The sequence below is a fragment of the Plectropomus leopardus genome, chromosome 12 (genome assembly GCF_008729295.1).
Source record: "Plectropomus leopardus isolate mb chromosome 12, YSFRI_Pleo_2.0, whole genome shotgun sequence".
NCBI lineage: Eukaryota > Metazoa > Chordata > Actinopteri > Perciformes > Serranidae > Plectropomus > Plectropomus leopardus.
The window spans coordinates 10,014,485-10,042,415 of NC_056474.1; the positions used below are offsets into that span (position 1 = coordinate 10,014,485).

Consider the following 27,931-nt stretch of genomic DNA (forward strand, 5'->3'; position numbering starts at 1 on the left):
AATCATTGTTCATCCTCTATTTGGGAATCAAACAGAAAGGTCAGTAATATCACACTGAGAAAAAAAACTTTGCAATAAATTAACGAAGTAGCACCCTCAAATAAAGATGCTGGCATCTACAGATGCCAGTAGTTTAAAGAAAATTTGCAGGGAAATTTGTTACAGTGTAATAAACACTATGACAGGTCCCTGAAAACACCAATGCATGTTAGCTAAAAAGTTGCTGGAAACTCAGCAATGACTAGTTAAATTATAACCTGTTTGGTTGTTTGTTGGTCTCAAACTGCTGTATGCAGCTTAATAGCTGTCTTGCCAAGGTGATACACCATTCGTCATCACTTTCGCTTCCTGATGATAAAGTCAGCCTATATTTTCGGTCACTTTACAAACATTGACATGATACGCGATCAGGCTGCAAATATAATGCATTTTGTAATGCATTTAAGCATCCAGCTGTATTCACAAGGTAGTACCACATCAACCAGATACAACAGTAAACATGTATTTACTCACAGGGCACATTTTGCTGCATAACAAGTACTTCTGTTTTTACTTAAAAATATTTAAATGCAGGATTTGTACTTGTAGTGGAGCATTTTTACATTGAAGCATTGCATTTTTTGATGATTTCAATGCTTTTTCCACCACTGATGCATTGTATAGAAGGGTTCACAGTCCAAACTGTAAAAGTTTTGCTCTAGACTTTCCATTATAAGCTTCATGACTAATATACGCCATATATTGTTATGCCATCAGTCAAAAAGTCATCATAAACTGCAGAGAAGGCTCCCTGTTTAGCAGATTTTTGGTTAAAGATTGTCTGTTGAAGTTAAATATCAGTCTGGTCTTGCCTTTCGCGAGGCACAGCGATCACTTCTCTAACACCACGAGTTCATCCGCAGTTCACAATGAAGAAAGCAAATTTGTCCGCAAATATAACTGTAGGCGGTTTCACAAGAGCTGAAGACGAAACCTTTAATCACTTTGCAAAATATCATATTGGGCACCATAAATCAATTGGCAAACTATCAATCATTCTGGCAAGTAACCTGAACACTTTGGCAGGCCTGCTCTTGAAAAATATTTACTCTTCCTACGCGTTTAATTGCATAAGATCTGGAGATTACCGAAACATTTAGTTATTGTCACAGAAAAGATTCTCTAACACTGTTGACTCAGTTGTGTTAGAAAGTTACATGACTTTTATATGGCTGATATTGATACTGAAGAACTAAAGTTAATAATTGTTATATTATGTGTATTATTTGAAACATAGACTTAATAGACAATTAAATGACAGTAATTCCCAGAGACATTTCATCCACATGTCAGCAATATTGACAGTTTTATTATCAAGCGTGACAGCCATAACAAGTAAGAAGCAGTATTACAGATTTGTTGACTGAGTTGACCTCTTGATTTGTAAATAATATCCTTCGACTGTTTGCCAGCTGAGAATGTCTTTAGTCAGGGACAACCCTACTTAACTCCTGTGTAAACACCTTTCAGTGGCTCAGCTACCACCTGACATCTTTTGTGTCCGCACACACCTTCATTTCTGGCACGTATAGAGAGAGAGGTATCTGAACTTGGGAAGGGTCCAGGTTTTCTCAACTACACACCTGGGGAGCACTCCTGCCAGGATTCGGGATGAAGTCTATTCATTCCCAATCTCAAACAATATCCAGCCCCGTTCACCGCAGATCACAAACAGCCACAGATGGGCCAAGTGGCTTCGCGGAGCCAAGTTTCTACTTACTGTGTGTAAACAAAATAGCACCTCAAATTAGAGATTAAAGTAAGCAAGCTTGATAATTTATGGTTGCATGTTTCACATGATACTTGATCTCTTATGATCATTCCCGTCAACAGATCACCAGTTATTCAGCGTTTGCATGGGTGTTATCTGAGTAAGAGTGAACATGACAGGTTGACTTGCTGCATTGTGGAAGGTTATTTTAAAGCAAACATTTACCGTATTTGCTTTCAGAGAGACAGTAAGATGAGAAGATTTATACCGCTGTCATGCCTGTCTGTTGAATAAGGCTACAGCCAGTTAGCTTAGCTTAGCATAAAGACTGGCAAGACAGCTAGCATGGCCCTCTCAATCTGTAACAAAATCCTCCTACCAATAGCTCCAACTATCACTTCTCAACACAGTTTATCGATTTGTTTTTATTTGCACAAAAAACAATGAGTAAAACTTAAATTCTGGGTTTTTGACAGGAGGTCACATGTGGGATTATTTCTTGGCCAGGTGAGGTGACTTTTGAAAGTTTTGTCATCACAGTGAGGTTTCTTATATGTAGATAGGTAGATATTGTTAACTTAAGACAGAGCCATGTTTCCAGACTCTGTGCTAAGCTAACCAGCTGCTGGCTGAAGCTAAATGTTGAGCTGACAGATATTCTAGTGGTATCAATCTTCCTATCCAGCTCACATAAGTGCAGTTCCCACAGTTAGGAACAATTCCATCAGGTCAGGACCAACAGGAAGTCATAGAAATGAAATGACCACGACCTCTGAACATGAGTCACGTGGTGGGGACACAGTTGGGTTTAGGTACCAAAACTAGTTGGTTAGGTTTAGAAAAACATATGCTTGTTACGTATAGGACGTAAAGTGATGTATATTATATAGCCACATAAAGGAACTTAATGTACATAATCAGTACGTTTGGTTAAAAGAAGTCAGTGCTGATTATTTGTAACACACAGGACATGAACAGTGGCTGGAAGCCTTGCATCTACTGACACACCCATCACCCGGACCTCATCCCTACACTGATTTTCTTGTATTTGCTACCTAAGGGGTTGTGACATTAAGCACCGCCCATTGCAATACGGCGCTAAACCAGGGAAATTGTGCATCCACAACGACTTAGATTTGATTCCATTGGCACTTTTTGCGTTGTGCCAGCACATAATGTCATCATTTCAACTGTGTCTGTAAGATAAGGCTGGTTTGGACCAATATTTATAGACAGAGATGCAAATGTGTGCACCTACAGGCTTGAAATCATTCTGACTAGTAGCCTGTAAAACTCTCATCCCAACTTGTAACACGTTGCCGCTTTGTCAGTGGACGTACATGTCTACATAGTACGAGTTACATGCTTGACTGTTTTTTTAATATCATGGAGTCTGTTGGATACCTGGCAGCTGCTCAGAGCCAAGAAATAGTCCTACACATGATCCTGAGTACAGTGTTTTTTGTTTTGTTTTTTTTAGTTTTTACACTTTACATTTACATACTTAAATAATCATGATAGCTTTAGCTTCAGAGGGGGTAGACAGATATTGCTTTGTTTAGACAGAGTCAGGCTTGCTGTTTCCCTCTGTTTCCAGTCTCTGTGCTAAGCTATACAAATTGAGATTTTTTGTGATCATGTGATTGTGATCATGTGACCAATATGCTGACGGGAGTAAACAAGGAAGGAGTCCTGAGCCGTCTTGTGAGGAGGCAGGTTGGGGTCGGTGTTTTTTCCTCTAAACCAACCCTCTTAACTTAACATTAATTACGTCACGATACATTAAGGATGTGACATTATTTGTGGGGTGACAATTCATAGATATCGTACCAACTATTGTGTATGCGTTTTTGTCAGATATCATATGAATCGCTCTATAAGGATACATTGAGTTTCTCAGCAAATATTTCCAAAAATGTCATGCTCCTTTTAATTAGAAATAAATTATGCTTAAACCTTTTTTTCACAAAATGATGTATGTATAACAGGATTAGTCAAAGCAGTCACAGATAAGATCGTATTCTTATGAATTTGCTGTTTGCATGATTTCACTTTCAACTCATGCTCGGTATCATTCATGCAATTCACACAGGTGAGCACAAGAAAGCACAGGAATGCACTTTTTTAACATTAAAAGCTTGTCAGTCATTCCTAAAGGGCAGTTATTCAAAAGCCTATAGGCCCCCAGTGAGGGCCGTGCTTCTTAATAACACCTGGTTTTAAGGAGATCAGCGGGGAGGGTTGTCAGTACATGACAAGAATGGACACTAATCCCAAGCAATACCCACTGGTCCTGCATGTCTCTTGAGAGGGATAATTGATTCCCACACCCTTCTTAAAACACACTCGCCCCCTCTTCTCAGACCCAGCAACCAAGAAAACAGAGCTTGTTTCATTCTGGTGTCGAGAGAGCATAGCCATGAGGATAAAAGCGTGTTTTTTTGGTTTTTGTGTTGTTTTTAACCAGGACTCCTATAATGGTTGATCTGACGGCTGTGATAAGTGTCATAGGTGGTTGCAGAAATTTGTTTGGTAATGGACACTAATCTCTTTAGGCTGTTGGGATATTTTCCTCTCTATGCTGTTGGAGATCCTTCCCTTTCTCAACTAAAGTGCATAAATATATATCAACCAAAATGCATTCTAGACATGAATATTATGGATCTTTCTGAAACTAGTCGTATCAGGTATCCTTGAGAAAGTCACCCTTAAGACACACTTCAAAAGAAGTCAGCTTTGTTTCAGCTCCAAGTGTGACCAGAATACTCAGTTCAGATTAGAGTGTTAGCCTGCAGTGTTGCATTTCTTTTGCAATTACAATGAGGTTCCTCTGGGCATTGAGGTTAGTCTGTGCACCGGCTATTCAAATGAGATGGAATGTGCTATGGGACGTTGATGGAGCTTGAGGTATTTCCTTCTAAGGAACTCCCCAACAAATCTCTTTAAATGCATTAAAATATTTCAATTTACAGTATATATGTTTGACAAACACTGTGCATGGCATCTGTTGCATGTCCATATAAAGTAGGCAAATAAAAAGATCTATATGTATATAATTAATATAATGCAAGACAGATTGTATCTCATAGAAAGTTATGCAACAGGCAGAGTTACCATAAAATATGGTATTGTATTCTACATAAAAAAGTCATTTTGAGTAAGGAGCAAAGATTAGATTCTCCCTCCCTCTCCTCAGAGTCTTATGTATTAGCCTTGGTCTGACCTTGTCTTGATATCACATCCCTGGAGAGGAATGTAAATCGTATCCGTCCAATCCCAACCCAGTTACCACCAAACTCCTCGTTCTCACCACCCCTACTCCGCTGCAGGGCCACATGATCTTTTCCATGTACCAGACATAATTTGTGGCTTAGGTTTGGAGGCTGACGGTGCGTCTGCGCCACTCTGCTGTTTCAGGCGTCGGGTGCACCATGTGCAGCAGTTCTCAGGATTCAGGATTCAGGAAAAGTCCGTCCTCGGGGGCTGGAGAGGTAGCTGTTGTTTTTGAAACCTCAGTGAAAGTGCTGTTAGCCCACTGTGTTGGTTTGATTGCATCCATGAGAGAAAACATATCAAATATTGCTAATAAGTACATTTTTAAAGAGAAAACAATCCATGAGTTCCAACTAAAAAAAGTTACTAAATTGAGAAAAGATACTACTAAAAGGTGTTTTGAAAACCAGAAGATTACAGAACTACTGTCTCTGGGATTTACCTTCTATGTCGAAACCAAAACAGTAGCTGCACTTTAAAGAAGGAGCACCTTGCTATCAAAAACACCATAGTGGAACTTAATCCCGGTGCTTCATTTGTGGCATGTAACCTATGGTCCATGCACATTTTCTAGTGAAGTGTTATGACACACTTGAGCCAAACTGTATGTGAGCATGTGGCGGCTTGTCTGTTCTTGAAAGTGTTTAAGTAGGCACATCTAAGCTGCTGCTGCTGTGTAACTGTGGGAGGAATACCTATAACACAAGGTGAAATGGTTGCTTATATTGAACCTGATCTTTCAGATGTGATCACTTAACTTTAGTTTGGTGCAACATTAAAGAAATTATCTTTCCAAAGTCATCTTTTGGTTTATTTTTACAGCATTTTCATCCCGTCAGTGGCCAATAGCTTTGCTCATTCAAGCATAGGTTACATTTCCTGTCTTGCAAACAATGACATTAATATCTGACATTAATATCAAACCACAGTCTACTAGGTTTTTTATTGCCAAAGCCACATGATACGATTCACTCTTTGGTCTCCCGGCAACCTGTGAAACACCCTGCTTGAATGGTGTTTACAGAATCGCAATTTTCTATTTGCCCTTGAACAAACGCGGCCATTCATCCAGGTTCACTTCGTCTCACTGGAGAAAGCATCTACAATGACACGACGCAGTCTCAACAGTAAACATAGTGACATGTAGAGAGTCGGAGCCAGGAAAGTACAGGTTGCTGTACGAAGACAGACGATATGGTAGATGCATAGTGAATGGGTCGTGCTCTTGACCAGCAGGTGGTGTTGATGGAATGTTATGATCTGCTTTACTTAGCGTTAATGAAACAAGACAGAGTCCAGCTGAGCAGCTGCAGTCGGTGCAGCCTCCCTCTCAGCTGATTGTGACCTCGGTTGACCCAGAAAAAAAGTGTCATTTTGTGGGAAGGACCAGAGAAGAAGAAGAGACTAAAAGAAGGTGGAGATATGGAGCCCTGCACTCTCTCTTTCTCAGCATTTGATAGAAAACACTGCACCCTGATATGACACACAGGGCTGTTCCTGTAATTAAAGCTGCGTTGTCTCTTCTTGTTTCCTGGCCTCCGGAGTTTCATCTCGCTTGCTTAATGTGTGACCTCAGCGCTAACAGAACTATCTGAGTCCCTCTGAGGAAAAACCTTATGACCTAAGGCTCCCAAAACAGTTTAAGACTTCAGTTATACACCAAATGAGACTTAACAGGCTAACACATGCAGACAGACAGAATGATTTTAGGCCTTCAGGCACACCTATCTGCTTCTTGTGGCCTTAGATATTAGTTGTGACTCCTTTTAAATAAAAGAAAACCAAAGCAGACATCTGTTCAATTGCTTTTAGATCTTACTGCAACTTTTGCTTCAGTTGGCGACTTTATTTACTCTGATGGTCTAAATACTGGATAGTTATATTATTGTATAATATAGCTATCTATATATTGTATGAAGTTTTAGATTAATTTTATTTGTGTTTCTCTAAAAGAACATTTGTGCGGCTGCAGAAACTGTAAATCCTCAATCACACTCATGGAGTACCACAGGGATCAGTCCTCGGCCCTTTTATATTCTCTATGTACATGCTACCCTCAGGTCAGATATTTCCAAAGCATCTTATCTATTTTATGCAGCTAATTCTCGATTCTACCTCTCTTTTGATTTAAAAGATCTTGAAACTTATTTCCATTAAACTCTGCTCTAACCAAGAGCTGTTATCAAAAGTTATGGAAATCTCACATTCATAGCAGGCATATTTTGATCACCACGTGAATCCATCCAAGCTTCAACTCATGTTTTTGCATTTGTGAGGAAGAGTTTTATCTAAGAACTGAGTTGACTTATGGGGACTGTAAACAAAGTTGTACAATTTGCATAACTGTCATACTCATCAGTGAGCCCACAGTCTAAGATTTGATTCAGCTGCATTTGTTATGTTTTTCCATTATTTATGTAGATTTGTTCTTTAATTCTGGTGTGACTACAGAGCACTGTAAATCCTAAATTACACACAGTCTTCGGCCTTTCACTATTCTCTATGTACATGCTACCTGTAGGTCAAATATCTCAAAAGCATTATATCTATTTTTATGAAGATGTTTAAAATTAATAACCTAAAGTCTGCCTCCCCTTTGATTCAAATCCTTATAATTCCCTTCCATTAAACTCTGACAAATCAGGATTTATTATCAAACGTTGCACAAATCTCAGGGTCAAATTTCATAACAGGTTTAGTTTTGATCATTATGTGAAGTCTGTTGTACAATCTTTTCCAAAATTCAATCTTTTTTTTTATCTTCAGAGCACTTAAAAAAAACATTTGTTACATACCAATACGATCACTGTGACTCTACATCAACTGGTAGAATCTATCCAAGATTCAAATAGTGTTTTTATGATGGAAGAGTTTTATCTGATTTGACTGATCTGACAGTCTAAAATCTCAAATGGTTTGAGATATGGTGACTGTGAAAGAGATTGCATATGATTCACATCATTTTCAAACTCATCAGTGATCCCTTTGGTGCTGTTTGGATGCATCTGCATCTGTTATGTTTCTTGAATTACTTATTCAGATTTTAAATTTAATTTGCCCACTACATCTGCAGCTGAACTGAATATATCGCCGTGCTCTGCTAAAACACAGTACAAAAAATGACGTGTGTGTTCAGAGCTCAAAAGCATCTAATCTGACCTCAGAGGCTATGAAGACCGTTTACATTAAGATTTGGTAGTCGTCTCCCATGATTTATCTTATCAGAAGCCTTTTTACACCCTGTATTAACAAGAGGCAAACAAGCAAGATAGGGACGTCAACGCCTGGGGTAATGCCCATCCTGAAGATAAAGTCAAAGCAGAGGCAGACTCTTTGCTTTGTTTCCCATGTCTGGAGACCAATGGAGAAGTACAAGGGAAAGTGATGAGTTGTTTCCAGGTGTGAGCTCGTGGGGTGTGTCACGACTCTCCTCCCTTTCCCTTGGAATAGTTGTAACTCAAACAGAATTAAGTCTTGTTGGTCTCCTTTCAGTCATCACCTCGCTGTCTATAGAATAATATATACAAAATATATAAATAGCATTTAGCTGAAAAAACAAAGCAGATTAAACTGGACAATAAGTTATGAAATCAGCTTCGGTTTTTACAGTGCATAGTCAATTTTTTGAGTGTTTGTTTGAACTAAACAGAACCAAAAACTGATCAAATTTAAAACATGTATTCACAACATCAAGATAATCAAACAAGTCTCAATATAAGATTGACTAAGCCTGCCAATTAAAAAATGGAGATGAAAATAATTTTACAATATTAATGTTGCAACTGGATTGATATTGAACACAATAAATAAATAAATAAATAAATAAATAAAGTCAAATTGTTGAATTGACAATTGACTGTGTTGTGTGTATTTCCAGACTATTTCTTTTGGGAATTGTAATCTCTTTTAAAAATATACATGTATTTGTTAATTGTGTTTGATTTCTATGATGTCTCATTTAAGTTACTTTATTGAATTTATTTTGTTTTTACTGTTGATCTAATACATTTCATTGCGTTATTAATGTATTTTGAATTGTTGCTGTGTTTGAACAGAGCTATAAAAATAAAACAAAAAAATTATTCATTATATAGACAATATGTGCTTCCAATTTTGAGTTGTTTTTTTTTCTGTTTTAATGGTCAGCAGTGACAATGGATATTATAATCCCATTACAATGCTGACATCTAGTGGTGCCGTCCCTTTTATACATCAAAAAGGGTCGTATTGAATTGTTATTAGCAGAAGCTGTAGTCAAATCAAATATTTCTTTGCATGTTGCATCTTATTAAGACACTTGAATGCACAAATGAGCATTAACAGCTTTGTGGCACATTGGGAAAATATTCATGGAAAAGTCAGTGAAGTCATGAAAATGTGATTAGTTCACTATTTATGTACCACATGATGTTGGTGTAGCTGTGTTGTGTCAGACAGAGGGAGTCTGACTAAGGCCTGTGATGCAGGGCAATGACAAGACTCACTTGTCGGACATGACTCGCTGCTAACGGCACTTTGCTAAATGACATCATCATCGCAGTGAGGTCACCATGGGCACACAGAGGAGCCATGATGTCCTTCTGTTTGCCCGGTGGGGAAAACCTGAATGGATGGACTGCAGAGACAGCGAGGTGGGAAACCTGTTGATGGAGATTAAAATAAACATACAGATAACTAGATCATTCAGGAAAAGTGTATATACTGTGCAGCAGCTTTATGTTAAACTCTAACTTGATTGATTTTTATAGTGCACAGAATTTAAACAGTATTTACACACATTTTCACACTTATTAAATCTCTTGTTGAACTAAATGATCTACAGTCAGTAGCCATAAGCCGAACAGGCATCACATTTTTCACATGCATTTAACACCCTGGCTTACTTGGCCTCTGTGCCAGTGCTGACAGCTACTGGGGCGGGAAAAAAAGCCAGTTCATAGCTGCTATATAACTTCCAGAGGAGTTCCAGAGGAGTTTGGGCAGCTGCAGAGGGAGATTTCACCCTCTGCAGCTGCCCAAACTCCTCTGTGCAGCTTTCCAGTTACTTACTCTACGTATGAAAGTTCAGTCATTTACTGACAATGTCTGAATGAATCATTATAGAACAATGATGATTATTATTTGAAGTAGTCATAGTGAAATTACAAGTAAAAGTAATAGCAGAAGTGGCAGTTCAGAAGGAATAGTTTTTCAAAGTTGTCAGAAAGATCTCTGAAAAAATCACATGACCCACCCGAGGCTGGGAGGATAAATCCAACACTCCTGCTCCACCTCCCTTAGGTGTAATCATTTTAGCTAATTAGAGGCTAGCCTATATATGTTGCCTTCCTCCTTTTCCTCCTTTTGCTCCTTTGTACCACAGTGACTGTGTGTGCATGATAGTTAAAACCACACATACTGAATTATCTGCTGTGCAATAAGCTGCTCTGCTGAACCTGCTGTTTCTCAATCATTCTTGTATTATGTGCTCTAAATAAGTCAATGCCGGTGCCTCTCCCCAACAAATAATTTTGAGTAATAGTCATTGTTTTTAGTCTAATTTAAGACTTCATCAAGGAGACACAAATCACCTACAAAAATGACCCCAAAGGCACAAAATACTTACCTCAAAGGGACACAAAATTGGCTAAAATAGACACAAAATGACCACAATGAGAATCAAAAGAACTGTAAAGAGACACAAAATGACTACAAAAAGGGTCAAAAGGTCAACAGAGAAACAAAATCTCCAATGAAACCCAAAAATTACCTATAAAGAGACACAAAACAACAAGTTGACACAAAATAACCACAAACAGACAAAAAAAAAACAGCAAGGAAATGCAAAGCATCACAAAATAAATACAAAAAGGAGCAAAACAACCACAAAGAGACACAAATCACCTCAATAAGACACTGTATAACTACAAAGAGACAAAAAAAAACACAAACATATGCAGAATTTTACAAATTCTGCTTTGTTCCTATGTTAGAGAGGCTGTGGGACCTTTTCTGCCTATGCTCATGCTTAAGTTAAAAAAAAAAATAGAAATGAATAGAATAGAGGGTAATAGAAATACCCAATTACAAGAAAAAGATTTTCATTCAAAAAGTGTTATCACCTAAATTTACGTAAAGCATCAATATCAAAAGTACTCACTATGGGATATGACATCTTGGAGGCCTATAACTAGCCTACTTTATATAATCTGCAGTAATGCACAATATTTTATTTAAAGCCATCATAGGTTCTTAATGTAAAATCAGCAAAGTAACAAACTATAGCTGTCAAATAAATGTAGGCAAGCAAAAAGAAAAATAATTCCCCAAGAAATACTGTGAAGTTCTGGGTATGAACTAGCATAAAATGGAAATACTTAAAGTTAAAATACCTCTAAATGCTACTTGTGTTTATCACTTAAGTAAATATGCTTTTTTCACCACTGGGTGTGAAAAACAGACACAAAAAGTGACACTTCTCTCATTATCACTGTAATATGAGGTTTAATTGTCTTATTTCCGTGCTTTTGTCACAGCTGCAGTGAACAACAACATCCACTAGATAGCGCCAAAATCTTTAGGCTTGGGGATGTGTTTACCATGTTTTGCCTCCTTCATGCTCATAAAAGTTTAGCATGTGAACACTTTTTGGAAATTAGATAACAGGTATAAGTGACTATATGTTATATAAACATCTCAGTTAAGATGTCCAAATTAGCTCGAACAGGTCACGTAATCTCACAAAGCTTAAAAAAGTTGAATCCGAGCAAATGTAAAACATAATTAAAGAAAACATCTAATTAATGTATGTTTTGATATTAGCTAAAGAAAAAATAGTTGCATCACAAATCCACAGTCCACCACTGGACTGATTGAGAGAGCGGTCAGTTATTAGTTCTCCATGTCTTGCTGCTAAATGTGTCTGCTGACTGTCCTAAACGGCAATGTAACAGCAGCTTCATTAATGTGCACATTTAATTTCCGATTGTTTTTGCGGTTATTAGTCAAACGTCCCCCTCCTTTGGGATAACATTTTATTTTTCAGACCCTCCGAGCCACAAACGTAAAAGTCTTACTCAAACATTGAGGTGATATAATTTTATATTAGAATTTGTTATAATCATTACATTCTTTATAACTTAACATAGTCCACTAAACAACTACATATGTTGACTAAAATATATATGTGAAAATTTTCACGTGAGGATGACACATGATTTATTTTCTTGTGTTAAATTTAGAAATTGTCTTTTTTTTCATAGTCACCATCGTTGCACAACCAGAACAGTTTTTTTTTTTTTTTTTTTTTTTTTTGCTTTCAGGTAGGCATCAGTGCCTATAAATGGAGACACCTCCTATTAGACCAGCTATCAACAGCCACTTGACATTGAGAAAGGGAAACAGACTGTCTGCCATTTAAACTCAGTGATGCGGCCAATTTTATCGAATATGTTCGTTGGAATAAACAGCTCAAAGTGCAGGCAGCTTTAAAGTTCTTCATTTGTGCAGGAAATATTACCACCAGAGCTTAATTTATGCTGAAAATATGCACCTCGGGATGCGTCCAATTTGTGATGACATTAACATCATTGTTTGTTTGTTTGTTCTTTCAAACGTTTTGCATAATTTAAAAGAACATAAAATTTAGAGACAAGGAGAAAAAACATTTGTTCGTTTTTATTTTACATATATAAAAAAAAATGAACGCAATTTGTGGCCAAATCATTAAGGACTTCTTCGGAAAAATCTAATTCATTTAGTCTAGTTTTATTCACTTTATTGGGAATCCGAGGAACTTCACATCTAATTTTACATTCATGGCAAACGGGCACAAATAAAGGACTGGAGACCTTAATAATGGTCTCAAGCAATTCACACATATTTATTTCTGCATTTTAGAAGCTTCAAGCCAGGGAGTGAAATCCGGACAGGTTGTTATAGCTACGCAATCCACAGGGGTTCCGATGTCTATTTAAAACCCCTCAGACCCTCCCTCTCTCCTTTAAACAACATTATATATCACACACACTGCATGCTAATGCGACCAATTCTCAATGAGCACTAAAACACATCTTAAAATTAGCTCATTCTGTTGTCTGAGTTCAAACCGCCTGACTCGGCAACAGAGGGAACATATCATCAGAATTCCCCCTTTGGCAATACCTGCTGATTGGGTCCTAAAAAAAGCAAGCAGCTTTTAACTTTTAATATTTGGCTCCCGAGATCTGCCACGAGTAGTCGCGAAAGATAGATTCTCCCTCAGAGGATTTCCCCCCTTTTTTTGGAGGATAGAAATAAAAAATCCATCAGCACAGATTTTTTTTATCTTCAGTTAAATCTCAGTGCGCCTATGAGCGCGCAGGTTTCTGCTGGAGAAGTTTAAGCGAAACTTTAAGGATGATATACCTTGGATGTTTCCTGTTGCTCTGTGGGCTTACGCATGTCATGGCAAGTTATCCCATCTGGTGGTAAGTTTTATTTTCATTTCGAGCAAATGGCGACACATTTTTTGAAACCTTGAGAAGTTGAGATGATTCGCTTGTGTGTCAGTTTGAGGGGGTTATACTTCTGATTTCGTTTCTGACAGCAGCGGAACATTTAGGTGAACCGACTGTGAAACTTTTGACATGAGTGTTAACTATCTGAGGTGCAACGAATGGCTTGATGTCAAAAAGAGTGTAATACAAAGATGTACGAATGGGCTTTCATTTGAAAACAAATATTTAGAAGACAAAACTAATAACGAAAAACCACATTTCAATCTAAATATTTATTTTAATGCTATGGACCCGACATTTGCAGCATGAACGATGCACTTTGACTGAGGTAATATTCATATTCAGAGTGCAGCAGGTGCAAAGTTTGTGTGCTTGGAAGTGTGTGTGTGTGTGTGTGTGTGTGTGTTTGCGTGTGTTGGCATACGCGCGTCCACTCGTGTATTGGGAGTCAATGTGGCAAAACAAGGATGAAATCTTTTAATCTCTGGGACAAAAACAATGTAAAACATATTATATATAATCTATTCTTTATATAATTTATATTAGCCTATTTACAGTAATGTTATGGGATAATCAGCACAGCATTTGGAATAGAATTGTTTCATTTTCTCTTATCAGACTTTACTTTAAACTTGAACATAAGGCATAAAAATAAAACAAATTCACCAGTTTGAAGTGTGATGGCAGAATTTGCATATAGGCCTATGTCTCAGCCCACTACTATTTCTTTTACATCAGCTTCTTTACATTCCAGATTTTTTTTCCAAAAATCAAACTCTGATCCCTTTACTTACATTTTCTTTTTTAATCACACAGAATAACTGCAGTGTGCACTTACAAGATTGTAAATTAATGGTGCAGCAGCCTATTATTCCTCATATTTAAAAAATTGACAAGTGTCACTTGTTAGCACCATTTTTTCCCACTTTTTGTTCATATAAATGTCTCATTTTCTTTAGAAGCTTTTGTTGTCTTGTTTCACAATGTTCATACTTGATCCATCAGCTAAACATATGAATCACTCATTTCTTATAGTACTGAACTAACAATTGAAATTAGAATTAAAAATAAATAAATAAATAATAATCAAAACAAATGAAATAAAATCATTCAATATTTGTTTTTGCTTAGATATTGAGTGTACCCTCCTATTTTCCTTAATGGGGCTCCTGGTGTTTATACTGATGAGAAACTAATTACACGCACAGCTGGAAGGAAATCCTGATTTGGTGGAAAAAAACTGACCCATATCAGTGAAATCCTTGTTCTTATTGCATACAGTCACACCAGATGGTCCAACAACTTATTTAATGTTCAGATTTTTTTGTGTTTTATCACCTTTATCACCTGTGCTGTGCTGATTGACATGTACACCGAGCAAAGAAAGGTCTTGCATTTCAGTCTCCATAAGAGCTTTTTTTCCCAAGTCAGTTATGAATGAAACAATAGAAGACATGTTTCCATTCAATCATTAACAAACAAACTTGTGTTGATGGTTTGATTTCAGCGGTTGGGTCTGCTCTTTGATTGAACTACAGAAGTAAAAGTGTGGCGAGTAAACAAGCAAGTTTGCTGCATCACTCCTTCCACTACAATACAAACGATCTTTGACTGCAGAACATGAAGTCACCTCAAGTTGAACATTCTTGACGTAACACTAAAGTTTTTCTTTCTTGGAAGACTACTGATGTGTTTTTGGTTTCATGGCAACTCATCCCAAGTCAAATAACGTGGTTCCTTTTGGATTGCGCTCAACACGGCTGCATTGTCTCTCTGTTTCCAAGCAGCATGTCAGCTACCTAAGAGCTTTCGCCTCTGTGAAAAGCAACCTGTGATATTTCACTGACAGACTCTGCAGAACTTCACTTCAAGTGGCCATCGGAGCTGCATCACAGTCTGTGCCACAGTAGTCTTGGGGATATGCACTAAGACAGGTTCATGTCTGTCTCTACTCGACCTGCCATGACATAGCCTGGCTGCACCCGCCACCCCACCACCCCCTTTCCTAGTCCACCCCACCTTAGAAGATAAATACCTGGAGGTGAAAGCTTGCCGCGCATTCCTTCTCCCAAACATATTCTCTTGATGTCAAAGTCGGCTCCAAGGCCCCAGGGCCCTCGAGTAAAGTGGTAATTCTAAGGTACCCTGCTTGGGCTTGCTGAAATATGCATTAAACCTGCGCTGGATACACTTAGATGAGAGGGGGAAAGTCTGTATTCAGACAAAAATTGAATATGATATATGCTTTGCGTAAGTGTTTATTTGTAACAGTTTTCACTAAAGTGTCCGTTTAACAACATTAACCTTAACACCATTTGTGAATCTTATTTTTTGACCACGAATATGAGTTTCTTTGGAGGGCAGCTAGTGTGCGGAGGTTGAATGAAACTCAATAGATGCCCTAAAATCCACACAATCCCAACATATAAGTTTTTGTTGGAGCTGGCATCCAAAAATGCTCTTCTTTTTGTAATAGCTTGTTTAAAAAATCATAAATCATCTCTGGTGAAACATGCCCTGCCTTCTCTCTAGGGCCATTTCCTAACACCGGAAGAGGTGGCATTACTCAGAGATTGACACAGAGACATGCATGAGTGGAGCAACCAAAACACATTGACTCATGATGGTTCAGGCATATGAAATGCATGCAATAAAGCCCTCACAGGTATAGTCCTAATGCATAACAAGGCTCATCAGACACACTGATTAAGAGGAAACTCCTCTATGACCTCTTATTTTGCTGTTGAGACACTTTTGGTTCTCAGTCACTAATGCAAGTGATGGAAAACATCACCTCAGAGACACCACAATTTTCAAAAGGAAAAGGAAGCAGAGGAGGTTCACGAGCAGACTGACAGGGGACAAGTACTTGTAAAAAATGCAGGCCTGCAGCGCCTGTTTCCACCTCCCCTCAGTCCCTGTAAACATCTCACAAAGATGAACCTTGTGCACATGGTTTTCTTACAGCTCTGCTTGAGACAAACCAAAAGTCTGCACCAATTTGTGGACTCAGATTTCTGCAGGGAAAGATGTGCTTCAGGGTGTATGGACTGACAAGGGCCAAAGAGAGGTCAATGTGTAATAGGAGTGCACCTTGTTTACTGATGGATGTTGCAGACAAACGGCAGACAAACTGGATTTCCTCTGGAGTCATTTTCAACTTGCCATTGCGCGCTTACTGGATGTCTCATTTATGATTAACTAGCGCAGTCTAGTCTGTAGAAATTAGGCGAGAAACTCTGTTAAAACCACTGTGACACACAACTCTGCCATTTGCTCAGGGGTAAAATAAGGGTTCACTCACCGGGTCAGCGCACGGCTTGCACACATCTCGACACCAGTCAACATTAAAGCGTAATATTGAAAACGAAATTTTAATCAGCCTTTAAATTTCAACCTATAATGGAGGCTTTCAAGGTCTGCGTGTTTCGCTGCCATCAGAAGTGGTCGCTGCCATCAGAAGTGGTCAGCCAGCGGTCATTTGGCCAGGGAGATCTTTTCTTGGACTGTGAGCTTTTAAAGAAAGCAGCCTGAGGCCAGTGTCAGGAGTTTTGGTAATCTTGTTGTGATCAGCAATTAGTCGTTGAACAACAGTGAACGGGTCAGCAGACAATGAGCTAACTGAGCGGCCGAAGACAGCACACCTGCTCCGGCTCTACAGCTACAGTAACTGTTATCAAGCCCATATCACTCAGGGGAGGATCAGCAGATTGCTGCCGCCAGTGCTCGGTCTTTAATTGACAGTTGAGGTGAAATGTAGACTTGTGTGGATTGCCAACAAACTACTTTGTTGCTACTCTGCACGGCACTTGCCAAAGATAATAGAACCTCTGCTATTAAATAATCAAGTAGTCAAAATATTGATTTTGGTGACATTTAAATAAAAACTGAACAGCTCAGGTCAGCAGGTCATGTATTTAAGAAGGTAGAAGGCAGATGCATTAGTCATTTTTTAAACAAAGTTTAAAAAGCAAAATTACATTTGTCCTTGATGCTGCTATGTCTTTGGAGTTGGAGGATGAGTTGATTTAAAACAGCAACTACTATGAAGATTTAAGTGCTTATGTATATTATAACAATGCTTACACAACATTTATGTGTCCCTTAATTACCAAAGAGCAAATTAAGCCACTTATCCACCTTTAGAAAGAGTCAATAAGGCTTTGTGTGATGCTGAAATGCCAACAGATGGTCATGTACGAGCACAGAGCAGCAAAAATGTTTCTTAAATTGGCTAAATTACACACCATGCAGTGATACAATGCATATTCCATTTCTATGATTACCAGTTACTAAAAGTCCTAATTGAGAGGACACAGAAAATAAAGACAGAAAGACGGAGGGAAAGCAATAAAGGCAACGAGACAGAGAGATGTAATCAGTGAACCAAGTTTGCACTTGTTGTATCCCAGAGTACCTTCCTCAAAGGAAAAAGGGGGGGTTGGGTTCAGTGTTACACTTAATACACTCTCTGAAGTTTCAATGTCAGGTTTGCACTCTTATTACCCTAAGCCGAAGGCCTGTTAAGTGTGCGGACAGTTAATAACAAGGTGTAGTTTTCCAAGTTGTCAGCTTAAGGTCTATGAAGACCTTTGGATGCACTATGGACTTTCATCTCAGACAGACACACGGCTTGCTTCTGCGGTAGCAGGGCTGCAATTTCAATACACACAAAGGCCAGGTGTTTGCAGAAAGGGTAGTTGAAGGGATAAAGGATGGACGTCTAATGGTAGCATCTGATGCAGCAAATAAACACAAACAAACTCAGACGTAAAATTACACAGCACCTGCAGAGGGAAATTAGTCTTCCTCTTGAGTGTTGTTAAATCAAAAGATAGGATGCAATCATGAAGATGCACTGACAATGTGACTCCTTGTCTCTTCCAGGTCACTTGCAGTGGGCCACCAATACTCTTCACTGGGCACTCAACCCATCCTCTGTGGCAGCATCCCGGGTCTGGTGCCCAAGCAGCTGCGCTTCTGCCGGAACTACGTGGAGATCATGCCCAGTGTGGCAGAGGGGGTGAAGATTGGCATCCAGGAGTGCCAGCATCAGTTCAGGGGCAGACGCTGGAACTGCACCACGGTCAATGACAATCTGGCCATTTTTGGGCCAGTTTTAGATAAAGGTAATGCAGTGTCCTCTTTAACATCATTGTAGCATACATATGCTTGCCTTTTTTCATGGAAGGAGCCTGTCAGTGTACCTCAAGCACAGGTCGCCAACTTTCGTGTTTCAACTCCGCCGAAAGATTCCTGGCGTTTTTTCATTTGGCACCATTACTTGGCTTGCTTGTGATTAACAAATGTCAAAGCTATCAACTGAAATCACCATTTCCAAACAAGCATCTTATTAGCATTTGCAATAGTGCTACCTGTCCATAAATAGGCAAGAGTTCAATTATCAAAGTAGGAGTCAGTCAGGAATGTACATAACGAGGATGATCGCAACAAATACATCCACACATATTCTACGGGAAAAAATGGATAGGCCTTGTTTGATCACCTAAGACCTGTAGATTTATTAAAAGATTGTCTGGCAGGAGCTGGGAGGAAAATATAATGCTTTTAGTAACTTCAAGTAACATTAGCCTACACCTTTTACTTTCGTGACTCTGCCTGAGCTACTGTCTAAACCTATTGCCCCCAAATTATGGTTCTACATTTCTGGGAAGTTCCTAGAGGTTCTTAGTTCTTCAAACCACCTGTATAATGAATGGAACTTAAAAAAAGAAAGTGACTTATGGTATCTCTACGCTGATTAACTCTTCCAGGAACAATTCTATATTCTCTCCACCTTATATTTGCATTAGAAAAGCTGCACTTCATGCATGCATCATTCATTATGCTCAGTCATCCTTGTTTAAATAGACCTTAGACTGAACAAGCTCTGAGCAGCCTGTATGCATGAAATAATGTACACAATCAGGACGAGTGAGTCCGGTCTTGTTGGAGTTTTCTTTAGGAGGGAATCCCCTGACTGTTCTGCTGTGCAGTCCTCTGAAGTGCCTTACACAAGACTGCAAACTGAGTTATGGAGTTTGTCAAAATAATTTTTTCCTATTAGATTCTGTAATGATGTATTAGGACTTTCAGGTGTCAGTTCTTGTCTACTTATGGAATCCCCCCTGTGTTGGTAGGCAAGTTTTGTTAGCTTTAGACTGAGCCAGGTTAGCTGTTTCCTCCTGTTTTCAGTCTTTGTGCTAAGCTAAGCTATCTGCTTACTGGCATCTTTTAATGGACAGATGTGAGTGTACAGTATTGATCTTCTCATCTAACTCCCAGCAAGAACAACTCTGGTTTGATTTCTTTCAAAAACATGAGGGGAAGATAAGGAGCAACTTAACATGACATAGCCCAAAAATTTGAAAAAAAAACAATTCTTAAAAAGGGTAGAAGAAAACTACCTAGTACAAAAAAGTAAAAAACAAAGGCACACAAGAAAATAATCCCAAAAGTGCTGAAAATAGAAAGCATATATATTTATTTTATTCTCTTTTTTTGTAACAAATTTTTAAAAATACTATAATTAGGAATACAGTTTTCAAGACATTTTTCCCTTTTCTTAGGATATTTTTTAATAATCCCCAACCCTCCCCAGTTATTTTTGTTTGTGATACATTTGTTGTTGTCAAGTAGGTCATTGCCCCCCCCCCCTTTTTTAAAAGAAAATCAAACCAATTTGCTCAGGTTTAAAGGGGTCAAATAGCTTTTGAAAGGAATCTGAATGCAGCACAAGCAAACTGATGAGAGTCCACATATGAAAGGGTTAAAACCACTGAATGGTCAGTCATGTCCGCATCAGACACTGATGAAAAACACCATCCTTTTGCAATATGATATGCTGCCAGGCAGCATCAGAGTATAATGCCGCAGGATAGTGTTAGTTTGAAATGGACAACAATGTAACTTAAGGAGCTGGGAAGTCCATATAGGGTAGGTGGGAAGGGTGGTAGATCGGTCCAACAAACACCAGACTTGAATGTAAAGCCAAGCCATAATGGGCTTTTTTCGAAACATAACCACCCGCTTTTGTTACCTAAACCACGTGCATTTGTTCCACAAGGAAATTAATGTTAACATGAGGTGTTTACTGACATTGTGCCTTTATTTTGAGTAAGAAAAAAAACAAGCAGAATAGTACATTTTCTATAAAAACAGAGGTATATTTTTAATAAAGAATAACAATGCATGTAACAGGTGAAAATAGATGTGGCATCCCAGTGTGTTAACAACAGACACACCCAGGATACCTAGCATGTTATATGTATACCTCTAGGATCCACAAAAAATTGCAGTGATAGCCTATGTGACGAGTTGGGAGTGAAAATGTGTTGGTTATCTCTTCGTTTAGTAGAGCAGATGCTTTTTATAATGCAGTGTCCCAGGATGCCCTTTTTTGTGTTATCTTTCTGCCCTTTGCTAAAATGAGTTACAGGCTCCAAAATTGAGAATCAGCACTAAACATAGAGCTTTAGGGTCGGGGATCTAAACCTGTCACCTAGTCTACAGAAGATTGATGTAAACACAAGGGGTTGGAGGTTACTTAGGGCAATTGCTTTTAATAAACTCCTGAGCCAGTTGATAGAAGAGGCTTGAGCTCAAGTAGGTGGCTAACGATAGGGGTTCTCAATCCGAGCCCATTGTGGTGCAAAATGCCACCACATCTCTCCCCATTGCCTCCCCTCCCAGGGCTAAATTGCAGGGGTACTGAGAGGAAAGAGGAGGCAGCCACTGGGCTTTAGTAAATCATTTTGATTGGATTAAGGTCACTGAGGCCCTTAATAATGTGAGAGGTCAAAGTGGCTGGATTAAGTGCCTTTGTCAGAGGCCAATGAGAGTGACTCAGGGGCTCGCAGGCCTTTGATAGGGCTTAGTAGGAGAGGGCTTCCATTTCATTGGATTTGATTGATGCTGGTGTTTGTCTGTGCAACAGGGCCATTGTCCTCACTGGTGTCTGTTTGTCTGCGGTTCAGACTGTTGTGTGTCGGTTTCCTCCTGCCTTTTTGGGGGGCAAAGCTGAAAGGAAGAGTAGGCGCCTTTATAGGCTTTAGGGTGTTATTTCTGATCAGTTAGTCCATCACTTCCCATGTCCTCCTCGCTTTCACCAAGGACATTAGAGGCTTCTTGACAATAAAAAAATGGGCCATTACGGAGAGAAGAACAGTGAATTGAGGCTACCAGAGCATAGAATGGAAATCATCAGAACATGCTTAATTCACTTTCAAGAGCCCCTTTAAAGGACCAGTGTGTAAGTTTTGGGGGGAATTTAGGTAAGGACTGCAGATTGCAGTGCTATGCAACATGGAGATCTCCATAATCAAGGACCTACTCCCTATATAGTTTTGAATGCCCCATTCCAAGGTAACAAAAAAACAACAAAAAATCTACATATTAACCTATCTCTAAATGGATAAGCATGCTCATCCCAAATGTGATCATACATTAGCTTGAACAAACATAATCATCCATCTAATGCACACTGTCATACCCCACCTCATGCACCAAAACATAACAGAGTTAAGATACTCCTGCCTTTAAAATGGACACATACTTCTTCTATGTGCATGTTCGCTCTCTCTTCCACATGGCTTGATCCTCTCTCTGTGTTTCTCTCTCACTCCACACCCCAAATCACGAGCCCTACCTCAAGGCTATGTCTGCGTCAGCACTCATTAATTTACATTAACTAAAGTGTCAAAACATGCACTGCTGGAATCTGCCTGCGATGAAAGGTGATAGAAAGCTGCGCAGGTGTTCTTAGTCCGCGGAGCCGATCCCAGAGCCTCTTCTGCATTCTTTGTGTTTACAGAACACCTACCAACTGTATGGGTATAATCAGGCTCCAGTTTATGACTCATATGATAGAATTAGTAAGGGCTATGTTGCTACAAAAAGTGGACAGTCACAATTTTTCAGGTGTTACCACCTACACAGGTATAGACATGCACATCACTATTCGACTTGAAACCATTAAATTCTAATAAGGTTTACAGGAAACTCCTGTTACGTAATATACGAAGCGTGTGGAGTTCAGAGTTTCACACTGTTGTAGCTCTGACTTATCTAACCTTTACTCCCTGTAGGTACCTCTGCCTTGACTGAACTCTGTATACAAGGAAAACCACCTAATAAATTAACCTAAATCATTAAGTCCCGGCTAAACTAACTGGGAAAAGGTCACGGGATGTGGGTTACGACCTATGACCTGAGGATGAGAAAGTGTAACTATTTAGGATGAGCTAAGAGGTCTATGCTTCTCATGAGACGTATGTTTCTCCATGCTGGGGGAGGGAAACTAGCACACCAGTATATCATTAACTCTGGGCAAGAAAGAAAGAAGGGGTGTGGTAAATGGAGTTGATGGGGGGACCTTAGCCCCACTCCCTGCTGGGCACTGCTCAGAGCACAATATCTTCGCAACCATGAGATTAAGCAGGAGAAAAAGTGCTTTTCCCCATTCACACGCCCTTTAGATTGTTTTATTAAACCATTTGAATAGGGATTTCCCCGTCTGCCGACAAGCGGGGTCCAGCCAATGCATAGTTCTCTGTTGCTATGACTTAACTTGGTCCCCACTAATCACTGGCCAGGGCAAATTTCATATAAAATATCTGGGCCCATTGTGGGACTAACACAGCGTGACAGTGGCAGCACAATAGGGGATTCAACCCCCCAGCAGGTTGTAGGGACCACTTGGCCTGCCAGGGTCTGGCAAAGTTTGGTGGAGGAGCATTGTCGGAGTAAAAGTGTCCTGAAATGCCATAAACCGGTCGTAAAATCAAGAAAAGATGAGCAACTAATGTAAGAGCTGGTGTTTCCAGGTGAAGTAAATGCTATCACAGGTGTATATAGCCCCCAATCATCTGTGTTCTGTCTTTGCATGTGTTCAAAACTGCCGTATTAATGGTCCATATAAAACCAACAGATTTCATCTGCTAAAAAGCATAGATTCGTCCCTTAATAGTGAGGGTTTCTGCACAACCAATGAGAGTTTATTCCCTGTATTATTTGAAGAACGGGGCAGTTTAGTAAAGAGGGCTGGGCTGTCACAAGAAGTATGTGACTTTAGAAACCTACCTTTTTTTCTGAGGTTAGCTCATCTACTCACACACAGAGACACCACGACATATTTAATTTGCCCCAATCCTTCTCCTTTGCTCATTTTATCCCAAGCTAATCCTCTTTTCCTCTTCCATTTGAACTCCTTCACCCACTTCTGCTCAGCAGCAACATTGCCAGTCACCACTTAAGGTCCTCCTGGCCTATATTTTAGGTCCTTATTACGTCACACTTTGCAAAATAATGACATTCTGTGATGCACTGATTTAAATTATATTTCTATGAAGATGACAGTCTTTTATATGCTGAGAGAAGCTTTGATCCAAATCCATTTTATAAACACCTGAATATTTTAGATTGTTTTGAACTATAAACTGCATAAAATAAAAGACATTGCCACCTCTTGTGTTGTGGATTTCCAATTTTAAGCCACTAGTTTGGAATTTTGGCTCTCCCATCTTGAATTTTTTGAGCCAGAAGTGGCCATATAAGGAGGATGCGGATAACCCCAACGCTAACCTTCACCCTAACCCAAACATTGCATTTTGTAGCAGGCCATAAACATGATTATTTCTGATGTAAAGTTGGGCATTTTGACATAAGTGTCTATGGGGATCATATACTGTATATAAAGATAGATGACATATCTCCACCAACTCCCACAGTACAAAAATAAAGCAAAAATTCTCAGATATGGCAGCTGCCTTCTTGCTAGTCCATACCCCATCCAGACTGTAGCTTATTGGCACTTCGCCGTTGGCTTCATTTTTTAGATTGCTGCTTGGGTAGAACTATCACCTCAGACACTTCAACAATAAAAACATTAACCTCCGTACTTGGATGCCTGTTATATATACGTAACCAATCACAGTAGACATTTACCTCATGCTGTGATATCTATCTTACAGCCATAAGCTACCTTATTTGCAAAGAAAATAATTAAATATCCGTTTGAAATGATCTGAGGTGGATGCAGAAAGCAGGGCTCGAGTGAAGAGAGCAGAGGTTCGGCTGTATAATGAACATTAGTAACCTTGTGCATACAATAGAGGTATGAAGTGGGTGGTGGAGGATGCCAGTAGACCTTTTCTCTTGCATCATTGTTCCTAATGCCCTTTAGTCCTCAAACTGGTTGGAACCTGCTGTAAGGGAGGAGCTCCTTCTCTTTTTTGCTTTATACTCCTCCCTTCTTTCTTTTCTCTCTCTCCCTATGTTGTTCTTGTTCTTAGGCAGAGGCATGCACTGCCTCTTTATCTATTACATTGATATGCACATGCACACACACAATCCAAAATTTCCCTATTGATCTTTAACCCCCTCTGTCCATTTCTGTAGTCTTTGATGTTCATGTCGTAGTAACACCTGGTGTTTCCACTGTCTTTATCTCGCTCTCGCTGTCTCTTCGCTCATGATTGTGCAAGACCATACATGTACATATATTTAAGGAAAAAACCCTGTCATAATTAATTTTGTTAAAGCAGGGAATGCTGAAGCAAAAGATGTCTCCCCTTCTGTAACTGTGACAAGTTGTTCAGGGTCTGGACACCACAGTCCTCTCTCCATGTTGTGCCTATGATTTGTCCCTGCAGTGTGAGGCAGTTTCCTAACCTTTCAAAAGCTTAATTGAGTCTCTTAATTATAGGCCTGTCAGGCTCGTCTCTTCCTCTCATCTCTGTGGAAGATCCTGATCCCTCTGAGTCATCAGTTAGCTATGTCAGACAGAGGCACAGAGGCCTTGCTGGCCTTTTTTAGAGACAGGACGATTGATGTCTGGGCTAAATGAACACACACTCACTGATACACCTTGGTTGATACAACACATGTAGCCAACAATAGTAATTGACTTTCCAGTTGTTTAATGCTCTCTTGTTGGCTTGGGTTGAGAAATATTTGCTTATGCAATCATACAAGACCGAACACAAGCAGATATGCATATAAACAGGTGGTGTCCTACATTCTCTAGCAATTCAAATTAAATTTTGTTATAAATTTAATCCTGAAAATAATCCGCAGCATCAGGTACTCATTACTAATTTGACTGGTCCTGCAGAGGTGTTTCTCTGCAGGACTGTTTCCTTCAAGTATTTTTCCAACACTCTATGTCTTACAGATATCTAAACTTCTCTTTCCAGCAACTCGAGAATCAGCATTTGTCCATGCTATTGCCTCGGCGGGAGTTGCATTTGCAGTGACCCGTGCCTGCGCTGAGGGTTCAGCCACCATCTGTGGATGTGACACACGCCACAAGGGCCCCCCTGGTGAGGGATGGAAGTGGGGTGGCTGTAGTGAAGATGTGGAGTTTGGAAGTATGGTGTCCCGGGAGTTTGCTGATGCAAGGGAGAATCGCCCTGATGCACGCTCAGCCATGAACAGACATAACAATGAGGCAGGAAGAATGGTGAGATTTCTAAAAGCTCTTCTTGCTGATCATGTTGTTGCAGATTTGCTATGTTGAGATATATAATTAACAGATTGTCTTTAATTTTTAGTCCCTCAACGACAACATGTTCCTGAAGTGTAAGTGCCACGGGCTGTCAGGCAGCTGCGAGGTCAAGACGTGTTGGTGGTCTCAGCCTGACTTCCGAGTTATTGGCGACTACATGAAGGATAAGTATGACAGCGCATCAGAGATGGTGGTGGAGAAACATAAGGAGTCCCGTGGATGGGTGGAGACCCTGAGACCTAAGTATAACTACTTCAAACCCCCTACAGAGCGCGACCTGGTTTACTACGAAAGCTCACCCAATTTCTGTGACCCCAATCCCGAGACCGGCTCCTTTGGCACCCGCGATCGCATTTGCAATCTAACATCCCACGGCATAGATGGGTGTGACCTCCTCTGCTGTGGCAGAGGTCACAACACCAGGACTGAGAAGAGAAAGGAGAAGTGTCACTGTATTTTCCACTGGTGCTGCTATGTCAGCTGTCAGGAGTGCGTGAGAGTCTACGATGTGCACACCTGCAAATAAGGATGTCTGATTCCTGCCTTTTCTCACCAAAATTTAAAGACTTCTGTAGGCAGAGGAACAGATACAGCAACCTATCTACAAGATACGAGAGACTGTAAAGCTGTCTGACCTGCATGAACTTCAGCGGCAGACATAGCGGCCTTGTTTTTTGTGCTGTGATGCTAAAAAGAGCCATGTCTGCCTTGATCAACTGAAATGAGTAGATGTTGACATTATAAAGCATCATCAATATGAACTGTGATGATAGTGATGACAACGATGTTGATATCTCTAGCGATGACGAAAGAGTTTTCATGTACTGACGTAGGAAAGGAGAACTGTTGGGTAATTGACAAACACCATATTGGTGAATTTTTTTTCTAATTAGTTACTTTTGTTGAGAATAGTACAGCACTGCCAATGCTTTCAAGTCTATGGGGCAACAATTGAAAGTTTCACATTTTCTACAATGTTTAATCATAGCTTGTTTTTGCCACAAAAAAGTGAGCAATTTACATGATGAGACACTCAACAGCATGCATTCTCCTCAACATTGTAAGTATGTTTGTGTATACCTGAAAACTAACATTATGTGAATGAGTTTTTTTATAGTGTTAATATGTTTCTGATGTTTGGGTAAGAATGCACTTGCACCTGAGTGAATGTAGTTATTATGCTGCAATGTGTTTACATGTTCTCACATTCTTAAGCTAACGAGTTAATATTTGCTTTAAATGACTAATTTTATCTCGAGAGTAGACGTGAGCCACATCAACAGAACATCGGCAAAACAAGAATATACCCAGGCCCAATCCCAATACATCCTTTGACCCAACCACTTGGGCTTTTTTCAGAGGCACAGTTCAAACTAAGTGTTGTGAGAATTCATCTGCAAGATGACTGTACGAGTTGCAAAAGAAGCCCACAAATTTATTTTCTTCAAAAATTATGACCCTGCTGGGGAAAAAAAGTTTAAGCTTGTTTAACTAGCTTAAGGTATGTTTTTCACATATTTTTGTTGGTTTATCTGGTCATATCAGCTTGTGATGGTCACTCTAGCTGATTTATATGTTGAAGTTCCTGTAAAATTGAAACTAAATCAGTGTCCTTGAGTATGGGGAAAAAAACAGTGTCATTGGGGGAAGTATGAGAAGCAAAAGGCATAAATCAGTTAGGTCTACTGTCATGAGATATGCATAGAGATAAATGTGTGCAGCTTGATAGGCTGGCCACACCAGCATGTCCAGCTACTGGCCCACCCAGCTAAACTATCAAAGACCAGCAAGAACTGGGTCAGGACCATCTAAGACCATCTTGAACCAGCTACAACCAACTGAAACCAGCTACCAGCATGAAATGGTATTTAGCTGCTTTTTTCAGCCGGGGATAGCCATTGTGTTATCTGATTTTACTGTTGTTTC

General features: G+C 39.5%; 1 protein-coding gene across 1 annotated transcript; it reads left to right on the forward strand.

Moving 5' to 3' along the window:
* Positions 1–13,187: 13,187 nt before the first annotated feature.
* wnt3a (wingless-type MMTV integration site family, member 3A) lies at positions 13,188–27,461 on the forward strand. The gene is made up of 4 exons (XM_042497786.1): positions 13,188–13,470; positions 18,388–18,629; positions 25,695–25,960; positions 26,052–27,461. The coding sequence occupies exons 1-4, from the start codon at positions 13,400–13,402 to the stop codon at positions 26,529–26,531; spliced, it is 1,059 nt and encodes a 352-aa protein (XP_042353720.1). The 5' UTR covers positions 13,188–13,399; the 3' UTR covers positions 26,532–27,461.
* Positions 27,462–27,931: the final 470 nt, after the last annotated feature.